The sequence below is a fragment of the Magnolia sinica genome, chromosome 4 (genome assembly GCF_029962835.1).
Source record: "Magnolia sinica isolate HGM2019 chromosome 4, MsV1, whole genome shotgun sequence".
Taxonomy (NCBI): domain Eukaryota; kingdom Viridiplantae; phylum Streptophyta; class Magnoliopsida; order Magnoliales; family Magnoliaceae; genus Magnolia; species Magnolia sinica.
The window spans coordinates 104,426,589-104,453,805 of NC_080576.1; the positions used below are offsets into that span (position 1 = coordinate 104,426,589).

The 27,217-nt window shown below is 41.1% G+C and overlaps 1 protein-coding gene across 2 annotated transcripts in view; it reads left to right on the plus strand.

Annotated features, from left to right (window-relative positions):
• LOC131243603 (ABC transporter B family member 20-like) overlaps positions 1 to 27,217 on the plus strand; it is a 36,808-nt gene extending 9,591 nt beyond the window's left edge. The window contains exons 2-11 of one of the 2 annotated variants that reach the window (XM_058243081.1): positions 4,100 to 4,154; positions 4,261 to 4,436; positions 4,565 to 4,765; positions 13,344 to 13,603; positions 13,690 to 14,000; positions 14,130 to 14,353; positions 14,458 to 14,798; positions 15,887 to 16,677; positions 16,769 to 17,010; positions 25,294 to 27,217. In XM_058243081.1, coding sequence (XP_058099064.1) covers positions 4,100 to 4,154; positions 4,261 to 4,436; positions 4,565 to 4,765; positions 13,344 to 13,603; positions 13,690 to 14,000; positions 14,130 to 14,353; positions 14,458 to 14,798; positions 15,887 to 16,677; positions 16,769 to 17,010; positions 25,294 to 26,523 — 3,831 coding nt within the window. In that variant the 3' untranslated portion in view covers positions 26,524 to 27,217. Of the gene's footprint in view, positions 1 to 4,099; positions 4,155 to 4,260; positions 4,437 to 4,564; positions 4,766 to 13,343; positions 13,604 to 13,689; positions 14,001 to 14,129; positions 14,354 to 14,457; positions 14,799 to 15,886; positions 16,678 to 16,768; positions 17,011 to 25,293 lie in introns of those variants that run through there. The other variant, XM_058243082.1, reaches the window with a different exon arrangement.

The window sequence follows — 27,217 nt, forward strand, 5'->3', positions numbered from 1 at the left end:
TGTTAAGACTTGGGACCTAATTTTACCAACTGCTGAACTTGCTTATAATGGGTCAGTTAATAGATCTACAGGGTTGAGTCCTTTTGAAATTGTAAGTGGTTATAAACCTAGAATGCCCATAGATCTCTTACCTATGTCTGTTACCCAAAGGTCTTCTGAGTCAACCGATGCATTCGCACGCCATATTCATGATTTGCATACACGTATTAGACAGCGGTTAAATAAGAGCAATGATGATTATAAAGTTTCAGCTGATTCTCATCGTAGAGTGCAAGAATTTCAAGAAAGAGACTATGTAATGGTGCGAATAAGGTCAGAGCGATTCTCTCAAGGATCAGCAAAGAAATTACAAGCGCGTAGTGCTGGACCATTCAAGATATTACAAAAGGTTGGGTCCAACGCGTATCGGGTTAACCTTCCATCTGAAATGAGCATTAATCCAACTTTTAATGTGGAAGATCTAGTCCGTGCCCATACTCCCATTGTTGATACATCGTCCCTTTCATGGCCTTTTTCTGAGTTTGCTACCCAACCCCTTCCACCCCCTCCTCTACCCATTACCCATAAAGAAGCAATTGAGGAAATCTTGGATGACGAGATAGTATCCACGAGAGACGGGGGTTTCCAAAGGTATCTTGTCAGGTGGAAAAGCAAACCATCGTTTGAATCTACGTGGCTGTCGGGCGACGCATTGCAGGGTATTGATCCAGATCTACTTGAGCGCTACAAAAGTTTCAACTCGTCGGGGTCGAGTTTTTCTCACCCGAGGGGAATTGATGCGGACACAGGTGCATTCAAGGTGTACTAACGAAGAAAGCGCCAACTACAAGTGCCGTCCTTGTGGATAGGCGAATATCGAGGAGCTGAAGACCTTTCACATGTGATTGGACGTATAGAAGACCCCACTTAGGGAAGACACATGTGAAGGAAGATTGGAGAAAGAAGACCGAGCGCCCAAACTTTCCCATACTTATGTTATTTGCACGTTTTTTGACTTAGTTAGGGGTCTTTTAGTAATCTTATATCTTTATTTGCTTATCCTAGGGGTATTTTAGTAATTTTATGTCTTTATTTGCTTATTTAAGTGGGGTAAAGCCCTAAACACGAATTTCAACTATTGATTAATGAAAAGCAAACCCTTTGGTTGCCTCCTTCCTCTCTTCTCTCTAATGGTGCTTCTTCTCTCCCCTTGATCTTCTTCTTCTAATTTCTTCTTGTGCCCCTCTAACTTCCTCAAGGTAATAACTTTCTTCCTTCTATTTTTCAGTTTTGGCTAATTCTTCTTCGATCAAAATCTTGAGAACCGATCTAAACCCTAAATCCCCAAATTCTCAAATCCCTAATCCGAGAAACTTCTTGGTTCTTCGGACTAGTGATCTTCGTTGATCGATTGGGTGTGACCATGCAAGATCGGGAGGTCTCATCCCTCGCCGGATCCAACCTAAGTAGTAATTGAATTCCATACTCCATGGTTGTAGTGATGGCCCGCTCCATTGCATGTTTCCTTTATGATTTTCTCAGTTATGATGATTATTGTTAGAATTTTAGATCATTTATTCCTTTTATTTCCGCTGTTTAATTATCTCCATGAGCATGCATCATAATTAGGGCTGTCCTGCGTCACAAAATCAATATTTTGATTAGGTCTGGCTCGACCTATTCAAAATCTGGGCCTGAAGCAGCCCCACGACCCCTGTTGCTAGGCCTAGTTGAACGACAATCCACCCCTCTTTAAAGCCCAAACATGAACACATGTAATCCACCAAAATCCCAGAGTCATATACTTTCTCCATGTCGATCTTACACATAATTCCCACTCCTTCATTAAATCCATAGAATGCAAAAACTCATTTGCAATGAGAACCCCCCCAAAAAAAAAAATAATAATAAATAAATAAAATTCCACTTCTTTGTACTCCTAGGAATGGCAAAATGACTCATGTAAACAACTTTGGTGACTCATGTAAACAACTTTGGAGCCTATTGACTAAAGATTTCACTCTAATCTTTATACAAACTACTTGTGAAACTGTTTTATTATTTTATTTTTGAAGAGTTTCTGATCAATTATACTGGTTTATAACTTACAACTCTTAGGTATCATTTCGTGTTCACACCTTTACATAGCCTAGCACACGCATGAAACTCCCTCATTGCTTCCATGAGATCAACCTTAATTATGTCCCAAAATTCCTAACAAAATGCAAAAGAGAGTCCATCCAGTCCCCGAGCCTTATCTCTTCCCAAATAAAAACAACCGATCCCACCTGGCCATTGAACTCTCTCTCTCTCTCTCTCTCTCTCTCTCTCTCTCAAGCCATTCCACACTGTGTGCACTGATTGCACAAAGAGATACCAACTTCGCTCCACGTAGGACTACATTTTTGTATTAGCTTCTGATAGAAATCCACCACAACTTGCTTGATCTCTGTTGTTTCTTCTAGCAATTCACCTTCCAACATGAGCTTGGAAATTTCATTCGATCTTCTTCCAGCATTCACCATTTTGATGAAAGATAACTGTGTTCTTATCATCTTATCACCGAGGCGCTGTATCGGTTAATACCAAAATTTCTCTCTCTCTCTCTCTCTCTCTCTCTCTCTCTCTCTCTCTCATGGTAATGTTAACCAAAATCTCAGCCCAGTCATTATTGAAGGCGGCTCTAGCAATGGTATTAAGTGGGTCCAATTGGTTGGTTGGTGCCAGGGAAGGATGTCAGATCTCATTGAGGAGGTTATTGGTTTATGTACCTCCATCAATGTTTCTTTCTCCCATGTCCATCATGAAATGAACTCAGAAGCAGATAACACTTGTGAAAGGAGCTACCAGGGATTCCATCAGTATCATCCACAAGGGATAGGAGATGGGTTTCTATCTTATGATCTAAGGGCTTGAGTTTGCTATTGTATAGTTATCTGCCATGTGTTTGGCCTCTCTGCCCTTTGTTATATTGTTTCCTTTTTCTCGTTTCAATAAAATTCATTATCCATATATATATATATATATAAAATAAAATAAAATTGTAACTAGGTCCTTCAGCTCTTTCTCCCCCTAGCCATAGAGCTAATACAGGGTGTGGGGCACTAAGGGCAGGCTCACTGATAACTCCATGCATGTAAATAGCCCATTGGAATACAGTTATTATAGAGAGCTTGGTGTTGGTTATTTTTAGTCCCCTAACTTTTAAGGAGTGGGTGACTTCTTTACTTTTGGCTTCCTTAATGAGATCATTCCAAGCCTTCTTTCATCTTTGAGTTTGCTTTTTGAGCTTCTATTTCATTTTCTTTCAGTCATGAACTGGAGATTTCAAAAGTCACATTTCAGATGATGAGTCTCTTTCAACTATTGATCTCATTTTCATAGCCATCCATCACTGAAGGAAAATAGAAATGGTGGATTCGATAATATCTGATACATTTAAGTATATATTTTATAAAGTCACAATGTCATGTTAGTGTAGCTTTGAAAATTGTCCTCTTAGCTTTATATTCATTTTGTTGTGAACCTTCATCTTTCAATGGTATATTCATGAAAGAGAATGCTATTGTGAGTCACACTTATGGAGCATTCCAAAACATCTCTATCATGCACATGGAAGTTGCATACGGGTTTCATGAGCCTTGATTTTATGGGGGTCCATGTCCCAAAATTCAAAGCAAATTAGACTATGGCAGTCATCTGGTCAGTTACCTTACAATATGAATGGTTAAATCAAAAAAGAAAATAAAAAAATAAAAAATGACCCACGCTCTATGAGCAGAACCCACAACAATTGGGTCTAAAGCTCATCCAGTGTTGGTCCTCCAGACCAACAGTCCTAATCAGCATACATGTTTGCCAGGTGTACCGGATAGGAACTTCATGGAACTCTATAAAGTCCTATTCACAGTAGTACTTCTCTTGATTAAATCATAAAACATTTGATAATGTGATTGTATCAAACATAAAGCTAACAGGGTTTTGTCCTTTTCTGATAATTATACACAACTCAAGGTTCTTTTGTGATGGTCTTAGAATTCTTGTTTTTTGCAGTCACCTTTCTGTAAGAGTCCACAGAACTGCAGTACATTCTGATTCTAATATATTGTTTATTCTGCAGCATGCTTTGTACATTGTTTACATAGCCTCAGGCGTTTTTGCTGCTGGATGGATAGGTAAGATCAACTCATGCAATCATAGTTCTTAATTCATTGTAACATTGTTTATGTCACAGTTGATGTGCAATTTCAACTTTGGGTTCTGACTTAGTCCCTCTAATAGAGGTTTCATGCTGGATTCTTACTGGAGAGAGGCAGACTGCAGTCATCAGATCGAAGTATGTCCAAGTATTGCTAAATCAGGACATGAGTTTTTTTGACACATATGGGAACAACGGGGACATCGTGAGTCAAGTATTGAGTGATGTGCTTCTCATTCAATCTGCTCTCAGTGAGAAAGTACGTTTCAGACTTAAATGTTGCTTCGTGCAACCTAAGAACCTTTTGTTTCATTTGTTGGTTCCTGTCAATTCACTTCATGAAGATGCATCAATGGTACCTCTGATAATGGGTTCTCTATGTAACAGGTTGGTAACTATATTCATAACATGGCAACATTTTTTGGTGGTCTTGTCATTGGGCTGATCAACTGCTGGCAGATTGCTCTCCTAACCTTAGCCACTGGGCCATTCATTGTTGCTGCGGGAGGAATATCAAACATATTTCTGCACAGGCTTGCTGAAAATATTCAAGATGCATATGCTGAGGCAGCAAGCATTGCTGAGCAGGTCACTCATCTTCACTTATTTAACTGATCATCATTGTAATTTTTGAGTAGACAAAAAATGTCTCTCTTGTCAATATTCCATTCAACAATAGTAAGATGGTGGTTGTGATGCGGACACAAGCGCATTCAAGGTATACCAACGAAGAAAGCACCAACCACAAGTGTCGTCCTTATGGATAGGCGACTATTGAGGAGCTGAAGACCTTTCACATGTGATTGGACATATAGAAGACCCCACTCAGGGAAGACACATGTGAAGGAAGATTCGAGAAAGAAGACCGAGCGCCCAAACTTTCCCGTACTTGTGTTATTTGCGCGTTTTTGACTTAGTTAAGGGTCTTTTAGTAATTTTATGTCTTTATTTGCTTATTCTAGGGGTATTTTAGTAATTTTATGTCTTTATTTGCTTATTTAAGTGGGCTAAAGCCCTAAACTCGAATTTCAACTATTGATTAATGAAAAACAAACCCTTTGGTTGCCTCCTTCCTCTCTTCTCTCTAATGGTGCTTCTTCTCTTCCCTCGATATTCTTCTTCTAATTTCTTCTTGTGCCCCTCCAACTTCTTCAAGGTAATAATTTTCTTCCTTCTATTTTTCAGTTTTGGCTAATCCTTCTTCGATCAAAATCTTGAGAACCGATATAAACCCTAAACCCCAAAATTCTCAAATCCTTAATCCGAGAAACTTCTTGGTTCTTCGGACTAGTGATCTTCATTGATCGATTGGGTGTGACCATGCAAGATCGGGAGATTTCATCCCTTCCCGGATCCAACCTAAGTAGTAATTGAATTCCATAATACATGGTTGTAGTGATGGCCCGCTCCATTGCATGTTTCCTTTATGATTTTCTCAGTTATGATGATTACTGTTAGAATTTTAGATCATTTATTCCTTTTATTTCCGCTGTTTAATTATGTCCATGAGCATGCATCATAATTAGGGCTGTCCTGCGTCAAATTTGGTATCAAAGCCTGGGTTTGCATGGTTTTTGTTTAGATCGAGTTATCAAATTAGGGTTTTGATTTTTAAGTGTAACTTAGGAAAGTTCCAACTTTAGAAAGTTTTCAATTTTAGAAAGTTCCTAATCTGGAAAATTTTCAGATTTGAGTTGTTTCCTGTTTCAACTTAAGTGTCAGTTCATAGTAGTTTTGCATTCATCGCATTCATCTTGAAAGTCATAACACCTAGTAGTCTAGTTAGGTAGAGTTTGGTTCAAGTCTTCATTGTATGCCCACGAGAAGAGGTAGAGGTTTCGGACTTCAACCTACCATGAATAACGAGCAGTTATCTGAGCAACTTGCTCAATTGATACAAAAGATAACCGCCCTAGAAGCGGGTCAAAGGCGTGAGTTTGCCCGCCTTGAGAACCAAATTACCACTACCATGACTAAGGTGGAGTAACTAGAGGCGTCCCAAAAGGAAAACCCCACTGTAGGGGAAGATGCGCACTCCCAAGTGGAAGGAATCATTGAAGAACGCACTGCCACACGTGGTGGTAGTGAGGATAGAGATCGTGGTAACGGTCGTGGTGTGGTGCGAGAGGCATGAGCCACATGTGGTCATCAAGACCGCTATGATCCAGATGAGCGTGCGATGAAGAGTGTGAGAGTTGAGGCCCCGAGTTTTGATGGGCGCTTGGATCCCAAGGCATTCCTTAACTGGGTTGCTGACATGGACCACTACTTTGAGTGGTATGGCATGTCAGAAAATCGTCAAATGCGGTTTGCTAAGATGAAGCTTGTGGATCAAGCCAAGCTCTTCTGGACCAACACCGAGCGTAGGATAGAGAGAGTTGGTAGAGCCTCTATCACACATTGGTATGAGATGAAAGAGAAGTTGAAGGAGAAGTACCTTCCTCTCTCATACTGGCAGAAGCTCCTTGACCAGTGGCAATCCTTACGCCAAGGGTCAATGTCTGCCGCTGACTACATCGCTAAATTTGAAGAGTATGTGATGCGATGTGATATCCGAGAAGACCCTCTAGTAACGCTCTCGCTTTTTAAGACGGGCCTTTGTGCGGATCTTCAGCGCGAGCTTATTACTCAGCCCTTAACGAACTTAGATGAAGCATATCAAGTCGTGCAGGAGTTAGAGCAATATCTGAAGGCTCCTGTCGTTTGTCGTTTTGAGTTCCGAGACTCCAGTGCTAGATTTAGTTCCCAAGGAACTAGACCTAATATTGGTAATCAACCTAGGGCACAGGCAACCATTCCGCCTAGGCCTAGGGAGGACAAAGGGCAAAGGGGTTCTTGGTGCCGGTCCTAGTAACATGAGCCAAGTGAGGTGCTATGAGTGTGGCAACCTTGGCCACATGTTTAATCAGTGTCCTACGAAGAGCCGTGGGAGAGCCTTAGTTATAGGCGAGTCCCACGAGGGTGGAGATGACCAGGGTGATTATGAAGTTGAAGAGTATCACCCTCAAGGAGGACTTACTGATGAAAAAGAAGTGGATGGAGAAGCAACGCTTGCAGTAGTCAGGCGTGTGTTAGCTCAGTCTAAAAGTAGTGCTGACTGGCGTCGAAGCACTATCTTCTACACTATTGCCAAGTGTGGTGAAAAGAATTGTAAGGTGATAGTGGACAGTGGAAGTTGTTAGAATGTGATTTCCACTAGCACCTTAGATCGCTTAAAACTGAAATCCACACCTCATCCAGACCCGTATAAAGTTTCTTGGGTTGACAAGACATCCCTACCTGTCACCCAGCAATGTCTAGTCCCCATCGAGTTTGGGTCATACAAAGAGTCCCTGTGGTGTGATGTTTTACCTATGGATGTAGGACATGTTATCCTAGGTAGACCATGGCTATTCGATAATGATGTCACGATTTTTGGCCGTTCGAATGCGTGTACTTTTATGTATAATGGTAAAAAGATCAAACTTAATCCCTTGCCACCTGAGAATACACTAGGGAATAAGAAGGATGAGAAGGCAAGTGAGCCTAGAGAAATGGAGAAATCCAAACCTAAGTCTTTACATATAATCAGTGCAAGAGAGTTTGAAAAAGAGGCTAAGGAGGATTCTATGGTGTATGCCCTTGTGGCTAGAGAAATTACACCTGAGGTTCCATCAGAGTTGCCCCGTGAGGTGACCTCAGTCCTGAAGGAATACAGTGATGTATTTCCTGAAGACTTACCGAATGAGTTGCCACCTATGAGAGACATACAGCATGCCATTGATCTTGTCCCAGGGTCTACTCTACCTAACCTTCCTCACTACAGGATGAACCCTGCAGCGCATGCAGAGTTGAAGAAGCAAGTTGATGAGCTTCTGCAAAAGGGTTTCATTTAAGAGAGTATGAGCCCGTGTGCCGTGCCTGCATTGTTGACGCCAAAGAGAGACGGCACGTGGCGCATGTGTATGGACAGCCGTGCCATAAACAAAATTACTGTCAAGTATATGTTCCCTATACCTAGACTTGATGATATGCTTGACATGTTGGCCAGGTCTACTATATTCTCTAAGATAGACCTCAAGAGTGGATATCACCAAATCCGTATACGTCCAGGAGATGAGTGGAAGACGGCGTTTAAGACGAAAGATGAGTTGTATGAGTGGTTGGTCATGCCCTTCGGCTTGACTAACGCACCCAGTACTTTCATGCGGGTGATGACACAAGCTTTGAGGTCGTTCATGGAAAAATTCCTAGTGGTGTACTTTGACGATATTCTTATTTATAGTACCACTAAGGAATCACACCTTGAACATTTAAAGAAGGTCTATAGTGTCCTTATGAAGGAAAAGTTGTACGTTAATCTTAAGAAATGTGTATTCATGTCTAGCCAAGTTGTGTTCTTAGGATTTATAGTGTCATCTGAAGGGATGCGCGCAGACCCTGAAAAAGTCAGGGCTATAGTTGAGTGGCCAGAACCAAGGAACATTCATGAGGTGCGAAGTTTTCACGGCCTAGCAACTTTTTATCGTTGGTTCATTAGGGGTTTTAGCACGATCATGGCTCCCATTACTGAGTGCATGAAAAAGGGAGAGTTCGTGTGGTCTAAAGCCGCCGTCAAGGCTTTTAAAGAAATTAAGGGCAAGATGGTGGAAGCTCTTGTCATGCGTCTACCTGACTTTTCTGAAGTTTTTGTAGTAGCGTGCGATGCGTCTGGTGTCGGTATAGGTGGAGTGTTGAGTCAGGAAGGACACCCAGTGGCCTATTTCAGTGAGAAATTGAATGAGGCAAAACAAAAATACTCCACTTACGACAAAGAATTTTATGCGGTAGTCCAAACCCTGAGACATTGACGACACTACCTCCTACCGTAAGAATTCGTTTTGTTTTCTGACCATGAGGCTTTGAGATATTTGCATTCTCAGAAGAAACTCAACCCAAGGCATGCCAAGTGGGTAGCGTTTCTTCAGGAATATTCGTTTGTTTTGAAACACAAGGCCGAGGTTGAAAACAAACCAGCGGATGCCCTTAGTAGGAGAGTGGCGTTGCTCAACTCCTTGAGTGTAGAGGTAGTCGGATTTGAGCAACTGAAATATGAATACCCCATATGTCCTGATTTTGGGGGTACTTACGCGTCGCTCTCTAATGACCAGCATATTATGGGTGAATATGTTCTTAAAGATGGCTTTCTTTTTAAGGGAGAGACTTTGTATTCCCCGTATGTCCCTTCGTGAATTCCTCATCTGGGAGCTTCATTCAGGAGGGATAACTGGCCATTTTGGTCGTGATAAGACCATTGCCCTCGTGGAAGATCGTTTCTATCGGCCAAGCATCAAGCGAGACGTAGCCAAAGTTTTAGGGCAATGTCGAACATGTCAGCTGGCAAAGCAAAGAAAGCAAAATACCGGGCTGTACACGCCATTGCCAGTGCCACATGCTCCGTGGCAGGACATTAGTATGGACTTCGTGCTCGGGCTTCCCAAGACTATAAAAAAGCACGATTCCGTTTTTGTCGTTGTGGACCGTTTTTCTAAAATGGCGCATTTCCTCGCATGTTCGAAGACGTCAGATGCGTCTCATGTTGCTCGTCTCTTTTTTGATGGTGTGGTGCATCTCCATGGGTTACCTAAAACCATAGTGTCTGATCGTGATGTTCGATTTACTAGCTATTTTTGGAAGACACTGTGGCACATTATGGGAACTCGTTTGCAATTTTCTACTGCTTACCACCCACAAACAGATGGTCAAACTGAAGTGGTAAACCGTAGCCTTGGAAATCTTCTACGTTGTCTAGTGGGTGTACATGTTAAGACTTGGGACTTAATTTTACCAACTGCTGAACTTGCTTATAATGGGTCAGTTAATAGATCTACATGGTTGAGTCCTTTTGAAATTGTAAGTGGTTATAAACCTAGAATGCCCATAGATGTCTTACCTATGTCTGTTACCCAAAGGTCTTCTGAGTCAGCCGATGCATTCGCACGCTATATTCATGATTTGCATACACATATTAGACAGCGGTTAAATAAAAGCAATGATGATTATAAAGTTTCAGCTGATTCTCATCGTAGAATGCAAGAATTTCAAGAAGGAGACTATGTAATGGTGCGAATAAGGCCAGAGTGATTCTCTCAAGGATCTGCAAAGAAATTACAAGCGCGTAGTGCTGGACCATTCAAGATATTACAAAAGGTTGGGTCCAACGCATATCGGGTTGACCTTCCACCTGAAATGAGCATTAATCCAACTTTTAATGTGGAAGATCTAGTCCGTGCCCATACTCCCATTGTTGATACATTTTCCCTTTCATGGCCTTTGTCTGAGTTTGCTACCCAACCCCTTCTACCCCCTCCTCCACCTATTACCCATAAAGAAGCAATTGAGGAAATCTTGGATGACGAGATAGTATCCACGAGAGATGGGGGTTTCCAAAGGTATCTTGTCAAGTGGAAGAACAAACCATCGTCTGAATCTACGTGGCTATCGGGCGACGCATTGCAGGGTATTGATCCAGATCTACTCGAGCGCTACAAAAGTTTCAACTCGTCTGAGTCGAGTTTTTCTCACCCGAGGGGAATTGATGCGGACACAAGCGCATTCAAGGTGTACCAACGAAGAAAGCGCCAACCACAAGTGCCGTCCTTATGGATAGGCGACTATTGAGGAGCTAAAGATCTTTCACATGTGATTGAACATATAGAAGACCCCACTCAGGGAAGACACATGTGAAGGAAGATTGGAGAAAGAAGACAGAGCGCCCAAACTTTCCCGTACTTATGTTATTTGCGCGTTTTTGACTTAGTTAGGGGTCTTTTAGTAATTTTATGTCTTTATTTGCTTATTTTAGGGGTATTTTAGTAATTTTATGTCTTTATTTGCTTATTTAAGTAGGCTAAAGCCCTAAACTCGAATTTCAACTATTGATTAATGAAAAGCAAACCCTTTGGTTGCCTCCTTCCTCTCTTCTCTCTAATGGTGCTTCTTCTCTTCCCTCGATCTTCTTCTTCTAATTTCTTCTTGTGCCCCTCCAACTTCTTCAAGGTAATAATTTTCTTCCTTCTATTTTTCAGTTTTGGCTAATCCTTCTTCGATCAAAATCTTGAGAACCGATCTAAACCTTAAACCCCCAAATTCTCAAATCCCTAATCTGAGAAACTTCTTGGTTCTTCGAACTAGTGATCTTCATTGATCGATTGGGTGTGACCATGCAAGATCGGGAGGTTTCATCCCTCGCCGGATCCAACCTAAGTAGTAATTGAATTCCATAATACATGGTTGTAGTGATGGCCCGCTACATTGCATGTTTCCTTTATAATTTTCTCAGTTATGATGATTACTGTTAGAATTTTAGATCATTTATTCCTTTTATTTCCGCTGTTTAATTATGTCCATGAGCATGCATCATAATTAGGGCTGTCCTGCGTCAGGTTGCCATCTGATTCCTTATAAGAACATGTTGATCAATCAACCGAATTTTACGAAACATGCTTGCATTAAAATGACATATCATCATCATCATCAATCATCATCATCTAAGCCTTATCCCAACTAACATGCTTGCATTTAAGTGACTGCGTTAAATTGAAAGAAAACATCAAGGATGTTTATCACTGTACCCTTACCGTTAGAGCAATTATCTATTAGATTTTCTTTTGAGAAATGATTATCTACCATAACTTTTTTTTAAAATGATCATCTACAGTTGCAAATGCTTGGCTGTTTCCTGAATCCTTATCCACCGTATGATGTTCTATGGTTTTCAGTAAGTTAACTAAAGAGATATGGCCATAAGATTAGGCTCAGTTCTCCATTTCAGTACACAAATGCATTGATTGGGACCATAAAATGTATGTTACTAAAATTCATTGGGGCCAGGCATCATTGGGAACAAATGAACCAATAAAAGATCACTGGGAACCAGTGCTTAATGCTGAATGCACATGTACTGGTGGTACTGAAACCTGTTCACTGCACATGAATCCTGCATGCACACATGCTCATATGTCTGGATTTCTTTTAAGTGTCTCGGGGATTCTGTATTTTTTTCCTGATATTTTCGTTTTTCCTAACCTTGTCAAAAAGTAGGTGGTTCAACTAAGGCCCTGTTTGGATTGCTAATTACATCAGTAATTTGATGCAAAAGTGTAATGATACAATTACAGTACCTGTCCCCTGAAAATAGATAATTGGACTGACAATTCCCATGTTTGGATAGGCATGGTAAAATCATGATGATACTTTTACATTACTTCGATGTCAAGTCATAGAGAAAACACTGATGTGGGTGTTTGGATAGGAGATTTTCACTGCAATACAATGTAAATTTGTAGTCATTACAAATTCCTTTACCCGTGTCCTGTTACATCTGCAATTGACCGCCGAATTACAAGATTAATCAAATGTTGTAAAATCGTAATGATGGCGCTTTTACAATACATTACTGATGTAATTCGCAATCCAAATAGGACCTAGATTACTGTGAAGTTGATTTTTCTTTTTCCTTTTACACAGTCTTTGTCCCAAGAGTTGTGCTATGATTAGCTGAGGGGATTTATCTCATTATAGTACCAGCTTAGACCTATATAAACCTGTTGAAGTCATTTTAAATTTTGGTTTCAGTTGTCTGCCTTGCTTAAGAGACCTGGACTATTTCATAGCTTTTCAAACTGGACTTACTAATATGCTACTGATCTTTTACTTGGGCCTACTAAGATACTTGTTTTCAAAGTGGCTTTAAATATTTGTTGTAAAGTCATATTGCTTGATCACAAAGATGAAAGAGGACACAACATAACTTATCTAGTTACCCTTGTTTTCTTCTGAGCTGTTTTCTTCTTGAGCACTTGCTTATGCAGTTTTCCAATTATTATTCTACTGAACTTTTACTTGGGCCCACTTAGGTTGATAGATACTGTCTTTAGTCATTTCCTTCAGGGATACATTGAAATGATTTGGAATCCCAATGGTGCCAACTTGCACTGTTGACAATCTGGTCATCCTACTTAGATGCGCTTTAAATACTTGTTGCTGACAATATGGAGAATATTTTATGACGTGAATGATGGTAACATATTTTGACTGGAAACTGTTAGGCTAACCAAGTCCATAAATTGGCTGCATTTTGATTCTGGTAAATCGAGCCATATCCGTTGCTTGGAACTGAACATTTATTTATGTTTTGCTGATATAGGCAATCTCTTACATCAGGACATTATATGCATTCACGAATGAGACATTGGCGAAATATTCTTATGCTACTTCGCTTCAAGCAACACTGAGATATGGTATATTGATAAGTCTTGTGCAAGGACTTGGGCTTGGGTTTACATATGGACTTGCTATCTGTTCATGTGCTTTGCAACTTTGGGTTGGAAGGTTCCTGGTTACTCGTGAAAAAGCCAATGGTGGTGAAATTATAACAGCTCTCTTTGCTGTTATTCTGAGTGGCCTGTGAGTACTCTCTTTTTACTCTTTATCTTTTATATTCTCTTGTATTTCTACCGTTTTTCTTGATCGCACTCTGTTATCTTCTGTAGTGGGCTTAATCAAGCAGCGACAAACTTCTATTCATTTGAGCAAGGGAGGATTGCTGCTTATAGACTATTTGAAATGATAAGCCGTTCAACCTCTACCATTAATCAAGATGGGAATACTCTATCCTTAGTGCAAGGAAACATCGAGTTTCGGAATGTATATTTCAGCTACCTATCTCGTCCTGAAATCCCTATCTTAAGTGGGTTTTATCTCACTGTACCTGCAAGAAAGACTGTAGCACTTGTTGGCAGGAATGGTTCAGGAAAAAGCAGTATAATCCCTCTCATGGAGCGTTTCTATGATCCTACATTAGGTATTATGACTACATTATTTCCTCCAGTCTGGGGAGATCCCTTGTCTTTTGCCTTTCTTCAGCATGTCATTTGTTTGGAGAGATACTATTTGTTTCCGGAGTCAAATATGGTTTCTACTTGTCGTGCAGGAGAAGTTCTTTTGGATGGGGAGAACATTAAGAACTTGAAACTAGAATGGTTGAGAAGCCAAATAGGACTGGTCACCCAGGAACCTGCCCTGCTTAGTTTGAGCATCAGGGATAACGTTGCTTATGGACGGCCAACTGCTACTTTGGATCAGATAGAAGAAGCAGCAAAGAAAGCACATGCACATGCATTTATCAGCTCACTTGATAAAGGATATGAGACACAGGTCCAATTATGATCTTGTGCTTGAAGTAATTGATGAATGGAGTGTTGATTTTTTCCCCATCCCTAGTTCCTTTTCTGTTAGTTATTCGATCTTGTAAATTTCAGGTGGGCAGGGCTGGTTTGGCACTAACTGAAGAGCAAAAGATAAAACTTTCTGTTGCCAGGGCAGTGCTTTCAGATCCATCCATTCTTCTGCTTGACGAGGTCACTGGTGGCCTTGATTTTGAGGCGGAAAGAGCTGTTCAGGAGGCTCTGGATATCCTCATGTTGGGACGCTCGACCATCATAATAGCTCGGCGGCTGAGCCTTATAAGGAATGCTGACTTTATAGCTGTGATGGAGGAAGGCCAACTTGTTGAAATGGGTACGCATGATGAATTACTGACCCTGGATGGCCTATATGCAGAGCTCCTTAAATGTGAAGAAGCAGCAAAACTTCCTAAGAGGTAAGTTGTGCACTAGACTCCAGGGCCTGCAAAACGCTGATATTATTGTATCATAAAAGTACGAAAGAACATCACAATCCATGTCAAGATTCTCTCACATTCAAACTCTAGATGCCCTTACTTGTTCTTTGATTTTGAGGAATTTAAATGTGTTAAGAACTTTAATATTTTCAAACTTATTCAGTGTTTGTTTTCTTTGTAACATCATTTTGTCGCTGTTTTCTTCTTTTTGGATTTGTAATGTTATTGCTGAAAAGTTCATGCTGAATCTATCAGATTTTGAAACCAGGAACTCTCTGTGCAAAACATCATTGGTAGCAAGCTCATGGTCTATGTATATAATACACTGCTGGTCAAAATCATCCAATACTGCATTTTCCTGACCCGGCGCTCATTATTTTTTACCGTAGGCTTTATCTTTAGCTTTAATTGGATGATTTTATTTATTTATTTATTTTTATTATAAGATGACAATTTCGTTAAAGCAATCTAAATGGTAATAAAAAAACAAGTGTGGAAGGTGAAGCCATCATCACTCCACTACAAGATATGCTCACAAAACAACTATGGATCCCAGGTCCTTTCTCTTAATGGTTCACCCAAAAACCACTTAATACCATTCACCTCTATGCAACAGGGGAACCTGAGAAGTCAGGGGTATCAATGACCCATCCCAACACCATGGAGACAATAGAAAAAGAGAGTGAGAGCGAGAGCTGCATTTTATATAGCTTTATCTGTGAAAATTCTTTCATTCCTCTCTTTCCAAATCCCCCATACAATTGCAAATGGGATCAGTGCCCAAATTCTCTTACCACACTCAGGGAACAGGCCGGAGGTCCACCCAGCTATGACCTCATACAGGGATCCATTCATCACCCAGCCGATTCTGAACTGCTTAAAGTAGTGGTACCAAATACTCCTGCTGCCTGGCAATGCAAAGATGGATGGTCCACTGATTCCTCACTTGGTCTACGCATAACATACATATTAGCCAACTCTATCTTCCTCTCCTTTAGATTATCCACTGTAAGGATTTTATTGGCGGCTGTAAAAATTTTTTGTTGATGTTTAGTGTATGGTTCCAGGATGCCAAGAAGGACCAATAAAGAGACTTCAACTTTCCAAATTGAAAAGGATTCATCAGCAAGTCACAACTTCCAAGAGTCATCTTCTCCAAAGCTGATCAAGTCGCCATCTCTGCAGAGGGTGCAGGCTGTCCATGCATTTCGGCAGCAGGATGCTAATTTTAACTCACATGAATCATCGAGGGGTCAGAGCCCGCCTTCAGAGCAAATGTTTGAAAATGGGATGCCCTTAGATGCACCAGAAAAAGCACTGTCCATGAAGAGGCAGGATAGCTTAGAATTGAAACTGCCTGAGTTACCCAAAATCGAGGTCCATTCTTTACATCATCAAACATCAAATGCTTCAGACCCTGAGTCACCAATATCACCCCTTTTGACCTCTGATCCTAAAAATGAGCGCTCGCATTCAAAGACCTTTAGTCGAACCCTCTATCAATTTGATGAAATCCCTCTGAGACAACGGGACTCGAAGGATTTGCAAGATCAGAAACCTCCTTCCTTTTGGAGGCTTACAGAACTCAGCTTTGCGGAGTGGTTCTATGCTCTTCTCGGAAGCATTGGTGCAGCTGTATTTGGTTCTTTTAATCCCCTTCTTGCTTACATTCTCGCACTGATCGTGGAGGCATATTATAGATCTAGTCATCATCACTTACGCCTGGATGTGGATAGGTGGTGCCTGATCATTGCATGCATGGGTGTTGTGACAGTTGTTGCCAATTTTCTGCAGCACTTCTATTTTGGTATCATGGGGGAGAAAATGACTGAGCGAGTTAGGAGAATGATGTTTTCAGGTAGATGGCGCTATTTATGTACCATGTGTTTGCTCAACTTATAACTTCTATTACTTTATTTATATGCTCTTCTGTGTATGTCTCCTTTCAGCCATGTTGCGGAATGAAGTTGGATGGTTTGATGAAGAGGAGAACAGTGCAGACACATTATCAGTTCGCTTGGCAAATGATGCCACATTTGTTCGTGCTGCTTTTAGTAACCGGCTTTCTATATTTATCCAAGACACTGCTGCTGTAATTGTGGCTCTTCTCATTGGGATGCTTCTACAATGGCGATTGGCAGCTGTTGCTTTGGCCACCCTACCTATTCTTACAGTTTCTGCTATTGCTCAGGTTTGCATTTGTACTTGTCTGTGTATGCCTTTCTGCAAATAAATATTTCAGGCATGAATGCAATTGCAGGATTCCTCTCGTATTGATGCCGAATGCAAAAGTTTCATCAATCAAAAGATTTGCTCATTAGATGTTTTTATGAATCAGTGACTGCTGTCCCTCTTCTACAAAATGATTGCATGCCAAGAGCTTCATTTAATATCCATTTCCATTATGCAGCCCTGTTTTGTGTTGTGATTAAAATTTGCATTTTTTAAAGGTAAAGCATGTTATTTAGAATACAATGTTTGAATCCTTGTGTATCCATGCAAGTGTCACTCGCCTCTTAAATAAATAAATAAAATGTTTTTAGTGGGATCATCGATTAGTGGTACCCAGTGTTTCAAATATCGATACTATCGGCCGATATTATCGGTATCGCACCACTGCGAGACGATATACTCATGATAACCTCCGGAACATACCAAAAAATCCCAAATCTAGATATCAGCCGATATTATCGTTGATATCGCACGATATATCGACAATATCGGCTCCGAGCAATGGAAAATCAAAAAAAAAAATTGAATTAGAAAAAAAAAAAAAGAAATCAAAGAGTACCTGGCTGTAGCGGTGATCGGAGGTGGGCCATTCGATAGGTAAGTGCGATTTTCTTCCCATTTTCTTCATCTTCCCTCTTTCTCGGAGATTCCGGCGAGGAATCAGGTTGGATCGACCTTCCGGAATGAGATTTGAGGGGACGAACTGGATCGGACTGTGTGGATGGAGAGATTTGAGGGGACGAACCCTAAAATGAAGAGGGAAAGTGAAAAGAGGGGCGGATGGGAAAATACTGAGTAAACTCTGTAGGGCCCATTGTTTGGTACATAGTTCATCTACGCCGTCCATCAGTTTTTCCAGATCATTTTAGGGGTTGACCCCAAAAATAAAGTATATCAAAATCTCCAGTAGACCATACCAAAGGAAACAATGGAAGTATTGATTTCCACCGTTGAAATATTTATAAGGCCCCAATGATGTTTATTTGTCATCCAAACTATTCATAATATCACAAAGACATGTATGATTGGAAAAAACAAATATCATCTTGATCTAAAACTTCTGTGGGCCCCCAAGAACTTTTCAACGGTAGACTTCGATTCAAACTTTTTCAGGTGGTGTGGTCCACTTGAGCTGTGGATATGATTAATTTTTCTTTAAAAAGCCTGAAATTATATGATAAAATGGATGGCCGGATTTGATAAAATGCATGAATGACAGTGGGCCCCACAGAGTTTACTCAGTACACAGTGCACAATCCGATTCGGCGGATGGAGATAGGATTGCGTACTAGTTACTCAGTACGCTTTTATCTTACTGAGTAAACTCAATTGGGTCCACCTTGAATGTATGCTGTTTATCCAATCCGTCCATAAGTTTTTTCACATAATTTTATACAGTGAGCCTAAAATTAAAGCATATACAAAGCCCAAGTGAACCATACCACTGGAAACAGTGTTGAATAGTGATTTCAACCGTTGAAATCTTTCTAGTGCCCAAAGTGATATTTATTTCTCATCCACCATGTTCATAAGATAAAAAAGACTTGGATGAAGTGAAATAAAAAATATCAGCTTTATCCAAAACTTCGGTGGCCCCTAGAAATTTTCAATGGTAGACACTCATTTCACACTATTTCCTGTGGTGTGGTCTACTTGATCTTTGGATATAATTTTTTTTTGGTATATGGAACTGAAATTAACTTTTAAAATGGATGGATGGTGTGGATCAAATAGATAAATCACAGTGGATCCCACAGAGTTTACTCAGCACGCTTAGCATACTGAGTTACTCAGTACGCAATCCGCTTCCCCGCCGATGGGGTAAATGCTTTCCACCGTTGAAACCTTTCTCCACTGATTTCTATGGTGGGGTCCACTCGAGCTCTGGATCTGACCCATTTTTTGGCTCATGCTATAAAATGATCTCTTCAAATGTATGGACAGTGTAGATAGAAAAAATACATCATGGTCGGACCCACATAACTTGGTGACGTCTCGTGCCTTCGTCACTGACGGGTATTCATGTTCAAATGCGTACTCAGTACGCTCTTATCTTACTGAGTAAACTCAATTGGCCCACCGTGATTAGACGTGGTTTATCCACGCCGTCCATCCGTTTTTACTAATCGTTTCAAGCGTTGAGCCCTAAATTGAACCATCTCCACAACTCAAGTGGACCACATTACAAGAAACAATGTTGAATGGACGTTGACCATTAAAAACGTTGTGGGAGCCATAAAAGCTTTGGAACAACCTGATATTTATTTTTTCCCTTCATCTGGGTATTTAGGACCCAATCAACAGATTGGATGTCAAATAAACAGTACAGTGGGCCTTAGGAGGATTTTAATGGTGGATATCTAATCATTATTGTTTTCCTTTGGTGTGGTCCACCTTCAATTTACATCCCTATGATTTATTGTATCAACCCCTAAAATGATCTGTAGAAATGGATGAACGGAATGGATGAAACAAATACATTATGGTGAGGCCCACAAAGCACCAACCATCAGCCATGAGGCCGGTGTCAGGGGGAGTAGCCAATCCGTCTCCCCGCGCACAAGACTGACGGGCTGCGTAGCCAGACTGCCTACTGAAGTGACGCACCAAGTTCTGTGGGGCCCACCATGATGTATGTGTTGTATCTACACCGTCCATACATTTAAGTATATCATTTTAAGGCATGAGACAAAGAATGAGTCAAATCCACTGTTTTCTGGGCCTTAGAAAATTTTAATGGTGGGCGTCACTCTCTCCACTGTGTTCTATGGTGGGGTCCATTTAAGCCTTGGATTTGACTCATTCTTTGGCTCCTGCCCTAAATTGATATCTTCAAATGAATGAACGGTGCGGATACAACAAATATATCATGGCGGGTCCCACAGAACTTGGTCACATCACTTCTGTAGGGGCTAGCTACGTCTCAGCCTATCAGTAGCTAATCCGCCTACCACACGCAACCTACAAGAGGTGAAAGCCATTGTACATAGGTGTCGTGCAAGGAATTGGTTATGCTTTCATACATGACTATGATATATTTATAAATATCATGCTTTTCAATTTAAATATAGTTGCGTTAGTTTAGTTAAACATCACATAACTTAGGACCCTATACAAAGGAAATTTATTATGTGCATCTTTATTTTGAGATGTTATGATTTAAAAGTGTGTATTAAGGGCCTTTTTAACAATCCCTAAAGTTTCATTAAAAATTTAACCATTTTCCCAATGTTTCCCCATGTTTCGCAAAAAGTGCGATAAACTATGCGATACAAACGATATATCCCGTGCGATAACCGATACGTATCTGTATCCCAAGGGTGCGATACATTGTGCGATACCGATATTTCGAACACTGGTGGTACCATACTTTGACATGTCTCCAATAGGCACTTCAGGCAAGGTTAAGCCTTTGAATCTGCTTCCTGAGAATCTTCTCAGCGTTATTAGTGGCTTCTTCCATGTACATTTCATTTGGAATAGTGTGTGCATATGTGTGACTGTGGCTCTAGTAGGAGGGAGGTTTTACAAGGAAGAAAATAATTTGATGTATTACTTTTGGTAAGTATCGCTATCTAAAAGTTACTCTTAGAAATCCGTGTGGTACATTACAAAGACAACTCTATCATTCAAGAAAAAAAAAAAAATCAAAGACACCTCTCGCCTTTGTTCAAGGATTTGGTCCCAGGTAATCTGCCAAGCAAAACTAAAGGACCTTTTGTATTTGTATAATTTTATTGAGGGAAATCCCAGAGTGAAAACAAAATACAACTGAATAAAAGAACACGCCCAAATCTATAGTGCAAAGAGACCCTTGCTGCTATAGACCACATTCATCATCAGATCTGCAAATTCTTTTAAAGATTTTGCCTAGAATACACTTGACTTCCAGTTCTTTCATTTTCACACAGCTGTTAAATCTTCTATAGTTCCTCTCCTCCAATGATGATATAATTGCTAGAAAGCAGATTAAACCAAAATGAGGTTATCCATGAGTAATGGCTTTAAAGAAATTTAAGATATAAAGGCATCGGAAGTGCAGACTGAAGGTGGAGAAAGAAAAGGGACGGTTACAAGGCTCTCTCCTAAGCTCAAGTTAGGGGTTTGAGTGGTGACCTTGGGTCACCTTCTTAGCAGTAGTATCGGGGAATAATAAAAGGAGAACTAAAATTAGCTTCTCGGATTCCAAGGTCACCTTCTTAGCAGTAGTATCGGGGAATAATAAAAGGAGAACTAAAATTAGCTTCTCGGATTCCTTGGATCAAAGACTCCACAAAACCAAGCGCTCTTGGAAGGCTAAGATTTTATGATAAGTTACTAGGTTATCATTTGTTGAAGGTGATTCTTAAATGTTACCCTGTGGAATCGAATGGGAGTCTTGGCCCTTGGAAGTTGGTGAGTATTATTGAAGAGATTGCACATTTGTCTAGCCAGCTAAATGTCTCTTGTTTTCATCCAAGGCTTATGAGATCACTGACCGGTTCCTAACAACGATTTAAACCATGTCTTTGCATGGTGATATCTCTAATCTTCTTCTATTATTTTCCTTGACTTTGCTCTTTACCAAATAATATCGCGAATAAATTTCACTATTCAACAAATAAACTAAATGGATCTATGCTCAGTAAGGAAACAAAATAGAGGCATTAGTGCAATTCTCCAGGAAGCCTATTTAATGCAAATTGACATTAATTTAAATGCATGTCTAGGAATTTCCATGAGGCTCGCTAGCTGCGGTGTCAATGGGTAACTGTATCTGCAGGTTCATGAGGGACCCAACCCAACTTAACCTGGTATTTGTCCAATTTTTCGAAAGGTTTAGAAACCAGGTTTGGGTTTACCACCTTAGGCCAATTTAAAAATCGGGTTGGGCCAAGCACGTAATTGGGTATCCAATGGGTACCTGAGTATCCAGTTAAATTTTGTAATATGATTTTTGGTTTAGGAGGTGGGTTTGGTATGGAAGGTTTGAAAACGGGGGAAGATGTCTCGAGAGGATTTGGTAATGTGGGTTGTTTTGATTTTTGGAATTGAGAGGTTTTTGAAGTTTTTAGTTTTAGAGACAGGTTTTATTCATGGAAGGTTTTGAAAACGGGGGGAGATGATGTTGGGAGGATTTGGTGATGTGGATCATTTTTATCTTTGGAAATGAGAGGTTTTTTAGTCTTTGTTTTTGGTCCCAGAGATTGGATTTTTGGATGGAAGGAAGGCAAGGGCAGGAGGTGATCTTGAGAGGATATGGTGATCACAGTTGTTTTGATTATTTATTTTTTTTAATTATTTTTTTCTCTTGTTTTTGTTTTTGGGAGTTTATAGAAAGCGTGTCTTTGTACTAGATTGGAAGATATACAACCATGGGTTGTGTTTGAGATGAATGCCAAAACCAACTAAAATGAAAGGTTTTTTATTCTGGGTTTTAGATTTTAGAGGAGGTGCTTTTGAAGTGAGAGAGGAGTGGATTTAGTGATGTGGGTTCTTTGCCCTTTTTGAGATGGGTTTTTCATAGTGTATAGAGAAGGTTAGAAGAGTGCCAGTGGTGGATCAATTGAGTGAAAAACATGCCTTTTGTTGTAAGAAAACATTTTAATCTGCTTAGGTGAAAGGTTTTGATTGCGGTTTTGGGTTTTAGGGGTGGGTTTCTAGTGGGGATGTTGTTTGAAGTGAGAAAAAAGAAGATTGATAGGATTGGATTCTGTTTTTTTTTTTTTTGGTCAGTTATATTTGGGCAATGAAGATGGGTTTTTGTGCTGTAGAGAAGGTTGTCTGTAGCTTTGTAAATGGATAAATATCCATTCTTTTCAAGAGAACTATATTAATTGCAGTGGCTTGAGGATTGGGGAGCACTCTGCAAGGAGAAAAGGATCTTGGGAACAGAGGAGGGAGGGAGGGAGGGATGGAGCAGCAAACAAGTAACAGAAACGGAAGGACAACGAACAATTGACAGTTGTGTTTAAGGGAGCAGCAAACTTAACAATTAAGAGAACCCAATAATGCAGGGGCATTTTCACACCGGGCTCGAGTGGGGTCGCCTGTGGATGCAGGGGCACACTTGGGGTGGGCGGGGCCCATGGGGGAGGTATCGTGTTCGAAACTCCTCATCGGGGGTGATTAATGCGCATTTCACACCGAGCACAAGTGGGGTAGCCTGTGGGATGTGGGGACACTCGGGGTGGGTGACCCGTGTGAGGCGGTACCCATGTGATTTGGGGCCCACGACGGGGGTTCGGCCAAGGTCCTAACCTATGAAATGTGGGGCCTGGGCTATGAGATAAATTGATTAATTCGTCATACTCTAACAGTTTGAGCTTTTAGAGCAAGTGGTTAATTGTCTTGCATCAAATTGGTATCAGAGCGGGAGGTCTTGTGTTCGAGACTCCTCACCGGGGGTGATTAATACAGGGGCATTTTCACATCAGGCTCGAGTGGGGTCGCCTGTGGGGTGTAAGGACACACTCCGCCCATGGGGGAGGTCTCATGTTCGAGACTCCTCACCAGGGGTGATTAATGCGCATTTCACACCGGGCTCGAGTGGGTTAGCCTGTGGGATACAGGGACACACTTGGGGTGGGCAGCCCGTGTGAGTCGGTACCCATGTGATTTGGGACCCATAACGGGGGTTCGGCCGAGGTCCTAACCCATAAGACATGGGGCCTGGGCTATGAGATGAAGGGATTAATTCGCCATACTCTAACAATTCGGGCTTTTAGAGCAAGTGGTTAATTGTCCTGCATCACCCAACCTTTCCAGAACCCAAATTTTGTGCTTTCGACTATTACCCGGAAGGACAACGAACAATTGGCAGTTGCATCTAAGAGAGCAGCAAACTTAACAATTAAGAGAACTCAACCTTTAAATTAAAAAATAAAAAATAATAATAAATAAATGACCAACTTACTGGAACCCAACCTGACGCTAGGACTCTATGACCCAATGTGTATCCCGCATGTACCTGGACTAGGATCCGATGGGTAGCAACCCTGACTGAAGCTATGACCCTGAGACCCAGTGAGTACCTGGACCTGATTGGATTCATTTCAAGTACTGAATGTGGAACCTGGACACAAACATGACAGAGCCATAACCTTATCCCCTTAGGCAGGTTCATGCATGAGTCCATGCTTTGCCAGCCTTTGTGCTTTCCAACCTATTTTGAATCTCAATCTTATCCCCTTAGGCAGGTTCGTGCATGAGTCCATGTTTTTCCAGCCTTGTGCTTGCCATGCTGTTTAGAATCTCCTGGTAATTAACTGTTTTGCCCTATCATGGATGTATTAAAGGGGAAGACAGCCCCTTTTTGTCACTTGGATGACGAGTTTTAAAGATACAAGTCTTTGACCTTCTGAAGTTTTTTAATATCCACCAATGAGGTGTCCGATATGGTGGGAGAGGGGGCAGTGATTATAATAGATTTTAATGTGCTGGTGTACTTATTGTTGCTTGTTTCTTCTCAGTTGTTTGCTAATTAGAATGTTTGGATTCTTCTTATTTACTTACAGGCTTAGCAAATCATCATCATCATCATCTAAGCCTTATCACCATTCTTGTTTTATGACTGCTTTTTGTAAAACATGTGTACGTGGATATTGTTTATGGCATCTGGAAGTATTCTTTGTTTTATTTTCTATGTTATTGTTTGTTTTGTTTCCAAACATGTACTTCTATCAATTTTACAACTTCATGCTTCTGTAATGGAAGCAACATGAATAAATACTGCATTTAGCTTATGAAATATTCATCATGTTGAATGCATCTTTGTATCATGTCATCATTGGAATCTTGCTACCTCTCCTTGAGCCTTGCCTTGTCCCTTCTTTTCTCATTTAATAAAGTTTAATTGTTTATAAAATGAACCATTGGATATCAGAAAATTGCTATGAGATCAGCGTGAGGACTGATATTTTTTCTCACAGCACATATGCGCATTCATCTGGTGAGGTACACTGTGAACATGCTTGACTCATCAGGTGGGGTGCAGATGCATGAAGAAATGGACAGTTGGAAAATGATCAACAGTCTGTATTCGACATGCACATGTGGCCCACTGACAATTAGACCTGTTCATCTTTTAGACTAGGCCATGTTCCACAACTGCGAAACAGCATGATCTTGGACACAATTGTCACCTTGGTGTGTTCCTTGAAAGAAAACCTTCAATCCTCTTCACCTGGATATCCTTGGCATCTTTCTTGCATGTGACCATTTTTCCTTGAATGCTGAACAATGGTACATGTGGCATCTGCAGAAGCTGTGGCTTGCTGGTTTCTCAAGAGGCATTCAGGAGATGCACAGGAAGGCCTCTTTGGTCCTCGAGGATGCTGTTCGAAACATCTACACTGTCGTCGCATTCTGTGCTGGTAACAAAGTCATGGAGCTGTACAGACTGCAGCTTGTGAAAATTTTCAAGCAGAGTTTCCTACACGGAATGGCTATCGGTTTTGCCTTCGGCTTCTCACAGTTCCTGCTTTTTGCTTGCAATGCCCTCCTCCTCTGGTTCGCAGCTGTCTCTGTGAAAAAGCACAATCTGAGCCTCCAGACAGCGCTCAAAGAGTACATGGTGTTTTCTTTTGCAACTTTTGCACTTGTGGAGCCATTCGGTCTTGCACCATACATACTCAAACGGAGGAAATCGCTCATATCAGTATTTGAAATCATAGATCGTGTCCCAAAGATAGACCCAGATGACCACACTGGCCTTAAACCACCTAACGTCTATGGAAGCCTCGAGCTGAAGAATGTAGATTTCTGTTATCCAACTCGTCCAGATGTGATGGTATTGAGCAATTTCAGTCTTAAAATTAACGGTGGGCAAACTGTAGCCGTGGTGGGTGTTTCAGGGTCTGGAAAGAGCACGATAATTGCTTTGATAGAGAGGTTCTATGATCCAGTTGCTGGGCAGGTTTTGCTGGATGGTCGAGATCTGAATATGTTCAACTTAAGGTGGTTGAGGAACCACCTGGGCCTGGTTCAGCAGGAACCTATCATCTTTTCGACGACCATAAGGGAGAACATAATATATGCAAGGCATAATGCAACTGAAGCCGAGATGAAAGAGGCAGCGAGAATAGCGAATGCCCACCACTTCATTAGCAGCTTGCCTAATGGTTACGACACACACATAGGCATGCGGGGTGTGGATCTGACACCGGGACAGAAGCAGAGGATTGCAATTGCTCGGGTTGTGCTGAAGAATGCGCCCATCTTGTTATTAGATGAGGCAAGTTCCGCTATTGAGTCCGAGTCGAGCCGGGTTGTCCAGGAGGCCCTTGATACGCTGATCATGGGGAACAAGACAACCATTCTCATCGCACACCGAGCAGCGATGATGAGACATGTGGACAATATTGTAGTTCTCAATGGTGGTCGAATCGTTGAGCAGGGGACCCATGATTCACTATTAGCGATGAACGGTTTGTATGTGCGGCTGATGCAGCCTCATTTCCCAAAGGGCTTTCGGCAACATCGACTTGTTTAGACAGGCAGTTTTTGCAGATGAATCTACAGTTGGTTTCATTCTCTTCCACCCATTTTCTGCACGCCGGGAATGCCTATGACGCTTGAAGTCTTCATCGGTGGTTGTATACTTGAATGGGTGGAGAAGGGAACTAATGGGTTTTTAGAGTTCTGCTTATCCCACATGCACCCCCACACATGGCAACACATTCCAACCTGGCATGGGTGTGGGACATCGTTTTGGGGGACAGTGGGCATGCATCAGGTGGCCACACCATGAAAAAAAAAAAAGCCCATCGAAAGAAATAAAAAATAAAAAATCAACACATTAGATGAACCACACATGTAAATTGAATACAGACCCCTGGCATTCTTTCAAGCTCTCAATTGGTTTCTTATGTGTGGCCCATGATGGTGGGGACCACCTGATTAACTGCCAAGATGGTACGTGTGGCTGTTCATGGAGGTGCATGTGGGTGTAGCAGAGCTCGGGACTTGTAACGGTGAGTGTTTGGGTTGGGGTTGGCAGTCGACATTGTTCAGTTGTAAGATTGGAATTGGGGTTGTCCAGTTTGCGGGGTTGACAAGCACTTAAAAAAGGCCACGAGCTCTGATACAAGTTTGTGATGCATTCTTTTGGAGGCAAATGTGGGCAGGTTCGCAACACCTCCATGTTATATATTTGTTTTGTTATCAATCAAAGAAAACTTCTGTCA